Genomic DNA, 11,790 nt, shown 5'->3' on the forward strand with positions numbered 1-11,790 from the left:
ATATAAAACTACACTATTATTATTACTGTATTATAAAACTGTAGGCCTACGTTTTTCAACACTGTTTACACAACAGTTTAGGTGATTTAATGCCAGTTAAACACTCCATGATACAGACTGACGTTACAGCCCTATTTATTGTTTGTAACTCCTAAAGTGTACAGCATTCATTTAGAAAAGAAGCCCCCCCCCCCCCCCCCCACTGTGACCTTGCAAGTATCGAAAAGAAGCCAATCTAGAAAAGGAGCCTATCTAGAAAAGGAGCCCATCTCAAAAAGGAGCCCATCCAAAGTTCGCAAAATAAATAAATAAATAATATAAAGAAGCCCAGCGCTTTTATTCAAGGTTTTACGGTTTTATTGTAAGTATCCTATAAAAGCAATTTTAAATATAAAGGAAAGAGGAAACAAACATCCACTGGCTATTAGCCGGGGAATGATTTTTTAGTGTTAAGGGCTTTTTGGATAATGGGGGTTTCCTGGACAAAGTGCATTAAAGATTATATTATAAGGATTTGGATTTGGATTTATTCGGTGTAAACACCAAGGATAGCCCACGAAAGTTTAGAAGAAGACTTATTTCCAGTGGGGTCCTTCTGGTGGTGATTGGGCAGTACACCGGGAGACAGTCCCCTCTTTTCCGAAGAGTGTAGGCCTACTGCGTTCTTTAACGTGCACATGGGGCATAATGCACACGGGACCAACGGGTTAAACGTCTCATCTGAAAGACGGTACGCTATTGTAACTTGTATTTCAGCCCTCTAGATGAAACACAAGGAGACTCGGAGCTCCCCGGTTTGCGATTTTTTTCCCGTACGAAACATTTGCATGAAACTTCACTCGGACCATCTCGGATTGACTCGAGTGAGTACGATCCGAGGAACAAGAGCAGACACTTCGCAATGTCGTGACGCTCGAGTTTTACTATTATTGCTCTTTCTATGTTTACCTACGGTAGGCCTATGAAATTTCACGGACTTATGTGATGTACGTCACTGTGTAACTAACTGTGACCTTCTTGGATGTTATTAAATGTTAGTATATTATCTACAACAACATGTACCTCCTGTTATACAGTGTAGATAGGTAGGCCTACAGTTATACCAAAGGCTAGAGAGAAATTTGAACAATATATAATGTTATGCTAAGACTAATAATTAATATTAAAACTAACGGTAATAAAAACAACATTAATAATAACAACAATAATAACAGCAATAATAATAACAATTAGTACAATGTAGTACCAGTAAATGACTTGTGGCCGAGTTGACTTGTGGCCGAGTTGATTTGTGGCCGAGATGACTTGTGGCCGAGTTGACTTGTGGCCGAGTTGACTGTAGCCAAACTTTTTGTGGCCGAGTTGAAGTGTGGCCGAGTTAACTTGTGGCCGAGTTGACTGTGGCCGAGTTGACTGTGGCCGAGTTGACTTGTGGCCGAGTTGGATTGAATTCAGAATTCGGGTTTTTGTTATGAACGTTTTAACCTTGACATCCATTTGGACGACGTGGACAGGCAGCCTCAACGGCTATCCATGTCCCACAGATTGTTGGTTCAGTCTTCACTGCTGCTGTGTGAGTACTTGAAACTGTCACATTCTGTGTGTTATTTGCTGAGAGAATTGTTGGTTTCAGCATAGAGGTATGGTTTCAGCTAGCTGCAATTAACGGACGGATCCTCAGACAGCGGCTAGGCCCCCTGCCTAACTACCAGCAGTACTACAATTAGGGGGCCTAGCCTAGGCTACTGCCCTAGCCTTGTTGGCTACCAACCAAGCCAGGGCCTGCGTAGCTAGCTAGTAACTAGGCCTACTGTAGTAATAGTAGGCTAGGCCTTGACATATTAGTAGAACTAGATAGTAGAGCAGAAATTTAGTAGGCCTGGGCCTATAATATATGATGTGGTAGTAGAGTGGGTGGCACCACTGTCAGTGAAGGTTGATACCTACTACTGAATAATAGGCCTACTTTACGCCTAATATGCTACACCCAGACTGTTCGGCTCAGGGAATGTATCCTCCACGCCAAAATTTGGCCTACAGATTTGTCCGTTTATTTCATAAAGGGCCGATTTTCAAGCATATTTTGCTGAAAATTAGGCTCTGATCTAATCTTAATATGTAATAATTATATACAATGTATTATACAGTAATTGCGATTAGCAATTTTGAGCTTCAGGTTTTTGAGATATCGTCCGCACATTAATTCAAAACTTGTAGGCCCATGGTACTACACTAGGCCTATACGTCAACTCAAAACTAACTTAAATTTGCACGAAAAATAGCTGAAAACATCACATTTACTTGTAATTTATTGAGACAGTCTTTAACAATTCTATAAGACATTTTCTTCTTTAAAATTAAAATTAAAAATCCTATTTAATATTATTATTTCCTGGTATTTATTTGTTGATGACCATGGATTGTGATATTTGACATACCCAGGTTGTTAAAGTTTGACGTACAACATTACTATCACTATTTCTTTTTAAAAAGTTTAAAAAATTGTTGCTCTCAGTTTTTGGGAGTCGCATGTGTACCCCCTATACCATTCAATGAATGAAAAATCTGATGATTTTGGGATGCAATGACAAGCATCATACCACAAGAGGGAAGCAAACTAGTCGGCTCTGACATTGGATTGGATTTATTCGGTGTAAACACCAAGGATAGCTTCCAGTGGGGTCATTCTGGTGGTGATTGGGCAATACATCGGGAGACAATCCCCTACTCTTTTCTGAAGAGTGTACTGCGTTCTTTAACATGCACATGGGCCAAAATTGCACACGGGACCAACGACTTAAACGTCTCATCCGAAAGACGGTGCGCTATTATAACTTGTATTTCAGCCCTCCAGCTGAAACACAAGGAGAGGCAGCGATGGGAATTGAACCAGGGACTTAGAGATGTCCACAGTTCAGCGCACACACAGTGGCTACCACCAGATTAGCCGACAACCTTATATTTGTTGTGTGCATTTCAAATGTCGCGCTAGTAACCAAAATACCCAGAGAGTGGGATTTGAAGCTATAGGCAAATGCAGTTGATCAAACAAGCATGTACTTTAGGGCTGATAGAAGAAATTGTTAGGTTATCACTCCCTCCCTCATCTAAAATTTGGAAATTTTGATGCGGAAATAAAAAACATTTTGTTTTTTACCTCATCAAAATTTTTAGCAACATATCGTGTGGTATGCAGAAAGTCTATAGCAAACTACAACAAAGGTGTTATACATGAGCATTTTGTAATTTTTAATCTAATACACTTTACCCAAACATGCAAATGTGCATCTTTGTTGTAAATAAATGTTAAGTTTGTGTTTAAATTAATTACGTTTAAATAGGCCTACTCCATATCTCAATAAAACAATCTAGAGTGATAATTTATATTTTTTCTATCAGCCCTTAACTCCATTGGATTCATCTGTCAATTTTGATGTTTTATACTGTACAGCTTACTACAGCAAGTGATCCCATTGGTGTGTTGCGATGACATCTGGTGAATTGTCTTCATATTAGGATGCAGCCTCAAAGAGACCACCTGACATCAGTGGCCTTAGCGGCACTCATCATAACCCTTGGATCATCTCGAATACCACTTACTAGACTGTCTGCCAATAATGGTATTTTTACAATTTTTTTTATTAAACTAATTTGTATATAATATATAAGACAAAAATTAATTGCATATTTCCATGTGTTATGTTTGCATTAGGAAAATACCATAGAAACAACAGAAAACCAATAGAAATACTAATCAGAGATCTTCTGTTTGCGGTTGACTTGCACTCTCTGCTCACAGCCTAGACAATATCTAAGCAATAGTCGACAGGTTTGCTGACGCAGTCAAGAAATTTGGAGTCGCAATAAGCATAGAGAAAACTGAAGTGATGTTTCAGCCTTGTCCTTGCGACTCCCACTATGATATTGAAAAATCATTTCTGCTAAAAATAAACTACCAATTTGAGGTACCGATAACTGTGCTGTGAAGCAAGATACAGTATTTTGGATTTTCCAGTTCAAGAATATAGGCCTTTCAAAATAAAAAAATAAAAAATTGGTGCGAAATGCTGAAGCAAAAAAGTGTGTGTGGCGTATTTCGGAGGGCCGTTTTTTAAAAAATACTTGGATGTTTGGTCTAAATATATTTTGTGTTCATTTTCTGTAAAAGGGAACATGGTGGATTTTGAGCAAAATCTAAGAGGGTCACCTGGAGACTTTTCTAAAAATTAGGTGATTTGACACTTATTTTTCAGGGGACAATACATCTTTAACACAATTTCTCTTCTACCAACAGAAAATAAGTATGATTATTTACCTCTCACTGTAAACATTTGTGCTGAAGCCATCAAGTTCACCATCTGCCTGCTGCTGTCATTACAATTGCTTTACAAAGGTATGAAGTTTGGTATAGGCCTACAGTAGTTTAAGAATAGTTATTCAGCGTGGCTAGTGACCCCACCCCCAAGCCTTCCCAAGTCTAGTCTAGGGCAACCCGACTGACTAAGTATTAGAAACAGTGCCACATTCCTTAGTCAAGATGCCTTGTAAGAGTATCTACCATGAGTTACTGTTTACCAAATAATCTACAACTCATTCCCACCCTCTCTAACCCCAGCTACAGACTCACTTCTCTCACAGGCCTTATTTCTCAAATCAAGCTGCTACCTATGTCATCATCATCATCATGGATCCCACTCACCGACCCTGGCTGAATCAGCCTATCCACACTTCTTATTGTTCAATCTTCGATCATTAGTGATTTAAATCTTGTTTTTATGTCTAATTTTTCAATTTACAGAGGGAAGGGCGATTTCAGAAATATTTGTGAGTCCACCAAATAATCAGTTACACGTTCTGAAATGGAGTATTCCTGGATTGCTTTACTTCTTGGATAACCTTTTAGGATTCTACTCATTAACATATCTGGAACCGGTGAGTCCACTATTTTTATGGGGGATATATTTATTTCAATTTGATGATGCATAAGATTAAAGTATTACATTTGGTAGAGACTTAAATTATTGATATAAAATCTAATCAGCAAAGGTCAGTTGACTTAATATTTTAGATTGGTTTATGATATTATTAATTCATTTTAAAACATGAAAATTATAATATACAAAATATTGACTGCTCTAGATTCAGGGAACGGTGAAATCTATTGGATTGCCCAGTGGAGACTGTAACAACCTACTATCTTCCTGAGGGCCAAATGATAGTAGGCTACGGTCTCCACATCACAGTGGGCTATAGATTTCACTATTACCCGAATCTAGAGCAGTCAATATTTGTTTCGTATACCTCATACATAGATTCTATTGGGGCCTAAAAAAATCAAATCAAAATCAAATCGTTCCATTTATATTGCACCATTCCAACAATCGTTGTTCGTGACGCAGTGGACAAGAGGGTCACTTCATGTCTGTATCTGTATCATCACGTACAAACACCAGCAAGCTGGTTGTCGTGTACGTCGGTCAGGTTGAGGTGTGTGTAACAATTAAATATTGTCCCCTGCAGTCGGTAAACCGGCGTAACTTTCATCTGTCCACGACAGGAGCTGAGTGGACTAGTACACCGTGGTACCCCCTACTCGTCTCGAAAGATGTACTGGGTTCTTTAAAGTGCACATGAGCACTTGTGCACACTTATCCGAGAAGACTTGTTCCACCACCAGAACTAGGAGCCAGGCGGCTGGGAACCCATGCCGGTATTGTTGGCTATGTTTTCAGTGCCCCTGCCTTAACCGCTCGACCATTCAACTCGCTCGAAAAACAGTAATAAAAAGAATACCCACTAAGTAGGCCTAGGCTGTCCAAGGGTCAGTCTCTCTTGTCGTAGAGGTTGCAGTCCCCTTAACCATAAATTGTCATAAATTACATAGCAACTTTATAAGTGGGGTCTAGAGATTACATCGCAATAGGAAAAAAAGTACAGTACTATCATTTAACGTACTAGTGGTTTTTCCCCCCAGGAATTTATGAACTACTGTATCATTCAGCACTGTACCTATACCGTACCAAAACCTACGGTCAATGTTCTTTTACTTATGCTTCCAAAAAAATGCCTTTTTTTGGAACCAGCTTCCAAATTACATAACTTCTTCCAAATCTATTTGCAACTTAAGACATCTTAAGACCTATTTGTTTTCCTGTGGCAATTCACATGTTGCGTTGCGCCTTTGATCTTGTTTGGAATTGGCGGCATATAAATTTGAGATTTTTTTTAACTATCATTCAGTCTACCTCATATAGTGATGGTTGAATTTATTACCCACTTTTTAACCAATCAGTTGCCTGGAATTTATATATGCATTATATAATAATCATATTTATCTTGATGTCCTGATATTGGAAGCTGGTACGCTATTACTGTATAAATAAATCTTCACTTCTTTCTTTTTCAATTTCTTTTGCTTTCCAGGCTGTTGTGGTTTTACTGAATAACTTTGTCATCATTTCAACATCACTTCTTTTTCGATTCATCTTGAAGTGAGTAAATCAAAAACTTTTTCATAATTGATTCACATTATAGTTATTGGGGTTATTTTAAAATTGATTATTTTTAAATGAATTTTTAAGAGTAATGTTTTAAAACACCATCTATCAAACTAACATGGGGGAAAAAAAACCAGAATTTTGGTTTAAAAATATGAAAATATTTAATTATTATAATTTTTATAATACAATTAATACTATTAATTAAAGAAAATAAAGATTAAATTAATAGGTTTTATCTTTTAGCTAAAAATAGTAGTGTACCTTTGATTACAGTACCAACTGAAATATTATTCAAAATTGATTTAGGTACTTTGTTGTTTAAAAATATTTTTGTATTATAATGTTTTTTCTTTTATTTTAATAGGAGACATTTTACAAAAATTCAGTGGGCATCAATCATGATTTTGTTTCTGGCGATAGTTTCATTATCAAACGACAGTAGCCATGGCAACTCAGTAAATCACAACTCTGTCAATCATATGCTAATGAACTTGTCAACAAAATCTGACCATGTGATTCTCTGCAGCTATGAAAAGCACTCTCAAAACAAAAAACTTTTACCTCAAAGAAACATTTTGAAAGCAAAAACACAGAGTACGAGAGTGGATGATAAACTGTTCAATATGGGCCATCTCTTGATTATTATAAGTTGCTTTGTCGCCTCATTTGCTAACATCTACAACGAAAAAATATTTAAGGAAGAGGGTGGGCTTCAGGAGAGTATATACTTCCAGAATACGAAACTGTATATGTTTGGAATTTTCTTCAACTTCATCTTATTAGTATTGCACAGCGACTACCGGCAAAGGGTATTGAAATGCGGGTTTTTCGACGGATACAATATATACTCATCAATCTTAATTTTTGATGTTGCATTTCTTGGGTTAACTGTGTCTCTCATCCTCAAGTTTAAAGATAATATGTTTCATATCTTTAGTACTCAAATTATGACTGTTGTAGTTATAACTTTTTCGATATATCAATTCGGTTACAATCCGACGCTGAATTTTTACCTCCAAGCACCAATTGTTCTTCTTAGTATTTATATTTACAACGTTAGTAAATACAGTCATAATGGTGGACATGAAACCCATACTTACAACCTGGTTGAGGAGGAAGACGAACAGGATGTAGGCAAATTCCAGAATCAGAATGGGGTAAGAAAAAAATCTTTTTTTAATAAGGTCGCAGTGGCGGATCCATGAATTCGAAATAGAGGGGGCTCAGAGAGGGACTTTTCACAGACTAAGGTCTATACTACTTCAGCCCCACCATGGTTGGGGCTGAGGTAAGGAAACTTTTGAGTTTGACTTGTCTAGATAGTTCGAAATGGCACTCTCAGATTTTAATATAATTTTATTTTTTTCTGTTTTTTTTATAATTTAAAAAAATTTAGGGGAGCCTGGGCCAGATCTCACCATCCCCCCCCCCCATTCCACCTCTGGGTCATGTGGCGTAGAGGAAGGCTTCAGGCTTTCAATCATGAGGTCATGAGTTTGAGACTGACGCTGGTCAAACTGTGAGACACCTTATTTACGTTTGCCTTCATAAAACCAGGAGTTTAAATGTATACAGAATTTGATTTTTTTTTTTACAATGTCTGTATAGTAAGCATTTTGATTATAAAAACATACTTGTAAATTTTTTTATTTTGTGTATGTGTTGACCCCTTGATAAAAATGAGGATGATACTGTTAAGGATCATACTAATATGCGAGAGAGCTCAGTCAGATAAACAAGTGATAACCACTGCAAATATTCTCAATGGAGTAATTCTAGATGAAATAAAAACTATAAATCGGAAATTAATTGCTTTTATTCTTTTTCTTTTCCACAGATCATTTCTGATCAGATTGAGCTTCATAAACGACGTTGTAATTCAGAAAGTTGTGGGTGCGAAATTGAGAATTGAAATCGCAATATATTGTACTAAAAGTATGTGAGATTCAAAAAAGCTCCTCCTGCAGTGAGATGATAAAGTCAAAATAGATACTGGGTATATTATAGTACTATACTGTACAGTATGAAATTGATTATAATCTGTCTGGTACACTGATTATGAATACAAGAGTGCACAAACAGAAAATGAGTATGCTATGCAAAATGCTAATAGATCTTACATTAGATGGATGTGTGCGCTATATAAAACTACACTATTATTATTATGATATATTTTTTTTAAATACTGTACACACAATTTTAAAAATTACTAAATATGTACTGTACTCCAAGTGCATAAGCTTAGCCAGCGAGCTGTCCAGCTCTCTTTTGGAAGGCCAATTTTGCCTTGACGGCTTGGACAGCTTGGTCTAATCAGCTTGGCCTAGTCTATTTGGGCCTGGTCTACCTTTAGCAAATTCTTTATATTCTTGAAATCTATCGAATGTTAATACATTAAACTAAAGCTGAATAATATTTACGTTTGACAAAAACCACATTTATTGATTGAATGTACGTTGTTTTTGTACCAATATTGGGTGGGGATTCCAAAATATGGGCGTGGTCTGTCCATCGGCTCAGTGCCACGCCCACTAGCTTCAATTTTGGACAGCCTATTTCGTTTTTCTGGCTAAACCCCTTCCAAGTGTTAGTTTTTGTTTTTTTTCCCCTGTATAGTCATGGAATGTAATATTCAAATTTAATCACAATTTTGCAAATTCAAGTTTCATAAGGCAGAATTTAACCGAAAAATCCAAAAAAATAATGAGGGTTTTGTCCTTGTAAAATGCTCCCGGAAAAATGCATACTTGTTAGAACAACTTCTGCTGTATGCTTTACATATAAAATTGATCCCCCTCTCTTTGTGAGATGGGTTGTTATGTCAAAATACTTAACTAAAATATGAGAGTGAGAAAGACCAAAGTATGAGATTGGGATCTTTATCTCATTGGCCGTTTCTGATTATTTCTTCAAACCCTCCTTTAAAATTTTGAAGCGCACCGATGTGCCATAAGCGTTTTCACAGATGAAACTGGCGCACAACCAATTTTTAATATTATTATTTTTCATCCGACCATCTGAAGGAGTGTTTTGGATTACACCCTGTTTCAGTTTTAGAATACTCTATGTGAAATGGATGGCTTATATCATGATATACAATGAGTGGGCTTATTTGAGAAAGCTCTAATTATGAAATAGTTGGTAAAATTACTATAATAATATAATAAGTGTATGTACACCGGTTCGGTACCGTTCATTATAATTTATTTTCATTTGAAATATTATATGAATTCATTTTACATACAAATACAAATGGAAGGGTCCACTAATACATAACGACAGAAATAATAAAAACAATATCAGTTAATAAACTATCCCCCGCTGGACACCATCCTGGTATTTCTGAGTGAAGGTTTCGGGGCTTGAAAATAATGATTGTGATTGTAACGACATAAACTACTATACAAGGTAAAACTATTCCCCGCTGGACACCATTTTGGTATATCCGAGTTGTGGTTTCGGGGCCATTATGAATTGAATAATAGGCTTAAACTGTACTTAACTAAAAACTAAAATATTTATTACATTAAAACACTGAGATTGTTGTATTATTTGGGGGATTGTGATTTCAGCTTGAGGGCTGAAATTCAAGTTTTGAAAGCGCACCGTCTTTTGGATGAGACGTACTGTAGGTCCTGTCTGCATAGTGGCTCACGTGCATGTTAAAAAACGCAGTAAAGTCACTCTTCGGAAAAGAGTAGGGGATTGTCTCCTGGTGTACTCCACCCCCTCCCCAATTCTCCACCAGAACCCCACTGGAAATAAGTCTTAGGACTTTTGTGGGTTATTCTTGGTGTGTATCACACCAAAGTACAAATCCAATCCAGTCAACTATTTTACTTAAATTTTGTGCTTAACATCATACCGTCTTGGAATACGAGATACGGATTGCTTATAACCACTCATATGGGACACACCTAGGGAACACTTTTTCAGTCCCAAAGTTGTCCCCTTAATAGGGGTTCTACAGTATTTTGTTGGATCACACAAAAATCCTTAAATATATTATGGATTTTCGTTTAACAAAAAATAATTGGATTTATTTATTTGAACCATATTTAAATGAGGGTGAACTATCCAGCAGAAGCTGATGATTTAGGACCCTTAAGAAATAGTATTGTACCTAAAAATAAGTGGATATCTGGTTTTATTTATTTTTATTTATTAATTTTATTAATACAGTACAGTACTATAATTTAAGCAAAGTCTGTATTGCTATACAGTATAAAGTAAAATTTTGCAAGTAATAAAGCTTGTGAGTGAAATCTGATGTCTGTCACTATGGAATTTGGTAACATAGTACAGTAGATTATTTGGTTCAATTTTTAACTCCTGCCAATAGCTGATAATGTCTGATATTAGATTTATATGGGTCATCGGAGAAAGCTAAGGAACCATTAACATGGTTCAAAGTTTCATGAGCAGAACCAATTACTGCACCTGCTGGTAAAATTTTGTATAAGCTAATAAACATTTTCAGATGATATTGAGTTAATATCGATTTTTATGTCGGGAGTATTTGAAAAAAAATTTAAACAGTGTAACCATAGACTTCATGATCTATTGCCCCTGAACGCCCCATTAAATATAATTTCAGAAAAAAAAAACCGTCTTTCACTTCCAAAAGTCGATCCTAACATTGTTTTTGCACAGGGTTTTTCTGTCCAGCATTTTGGTCACTTTCAGGCCCGTAGCCAGGGGGGTTTTTAGGGGTTCGGGAGAACCCCCTTTTTTCAGCATACCCCCCTTTTGCCAGCGAACCCCCTTAACCAGAAAACGATCCCTCGTTTCCAAAATAGTGCAATTTATTACAAAATAGGAGCATTTTTGGCACTGTTTATTTGTCGCTATCGTTCGTAGTCCGATCGTAGAAATTAAAACAAAGCTGCAGCCAGCTGAATGACGTAACCAGCAAGACTTCAAAATGAATATTAATGAGAGGTTTGTTGCCTAAGCTATTTGACCAATCGCGTGCTCCGTAGTTTATTTACTTTGGCACGACGTCGTCACAAAAGTTTGGGTGCTCGACATTTTTCATTTCTCTGGGATCGAGGACATGCGACACGCCAAAAATAGCCTAGGAGGAGGATGAAGCGCCGAGAAAGGATAACCGATTTTTTTGCTTCAAGACCAGCAACGAAGAAATCACGAAATTTAAGAAGTTAGCAAATTTACCCTTGTTTTCACCACATGCTCATGATACTGCCTGGCGGCGGGATCGGTGTACTTTTTCGGGCTAGGCCTAGGCCCTAGGTCTAGCGTTGCTAGGTAGGGTAGGGTCGTAGCCTAT

The 11,790-nt window shown here is 36.9% G+C and overlaps 1 protein-coding gene across 2 annotated transcripts; it reads left to right on the plus strand.

Annotated features, from left to right (window-relative positions):
* Window positions 1–1,440: 1,440 nt before the first annotated feature.
* LOC117121565 (probable UDP-sugar transporter protein SLC35A5) lies at window positions 1,441–10,984 on the plus strand. Of its 2 annotated transcripts, none has more exons than XM_033266804.1 (7): window positions 1,441–1,573; window positions 3,452–3,620; window positions 4,295–4,393; window positions 4,799–4,932; window positions 6,424–6,491; window positions 6,865–7,657; window positions 8,338–10,984. In XM_033266804.1, exons 2-7 carry the CDS (start codon window positions 3,518–3,520, stop codon window positions 8,410–8,412), a joined length of 1,272 nt encoding a protein of 423 aa, XP_033122695.1. In that variant the 5' UTR covers window positions 1,441–1,573; window positions 3,452–3,517; the 3' UTR covers window positions 8,413–10,984. The 2 variants fall into 2 exon arrangements, with proteins under 2 accessions (XP_033122695.1, XP_033122693.1); XM_033266802.1 differs by having other exon boundaries at window positions 1,483–1,640.
* Window positions 10,985–11,790: the final 806 nt, after the last annotated feature.

Source organism: Anneissia japonica, unplaced genomic scaffold (assembly GCF_011630105.1).
Source record: "Anneissia japonica isolate Jap-2015-1 unplaced genomic scaffold, ASM1163010v1 scaffold3217_len398964_cov164, whole genome shotgun sequence".
NCBI classification, from domain to species: domain Eukaryota; kingdom Metazoa; phylum Echinodermata; class Crinoidea; order Comatulida; family Comatulidae; genus Anneissia; species Anneissia japonica.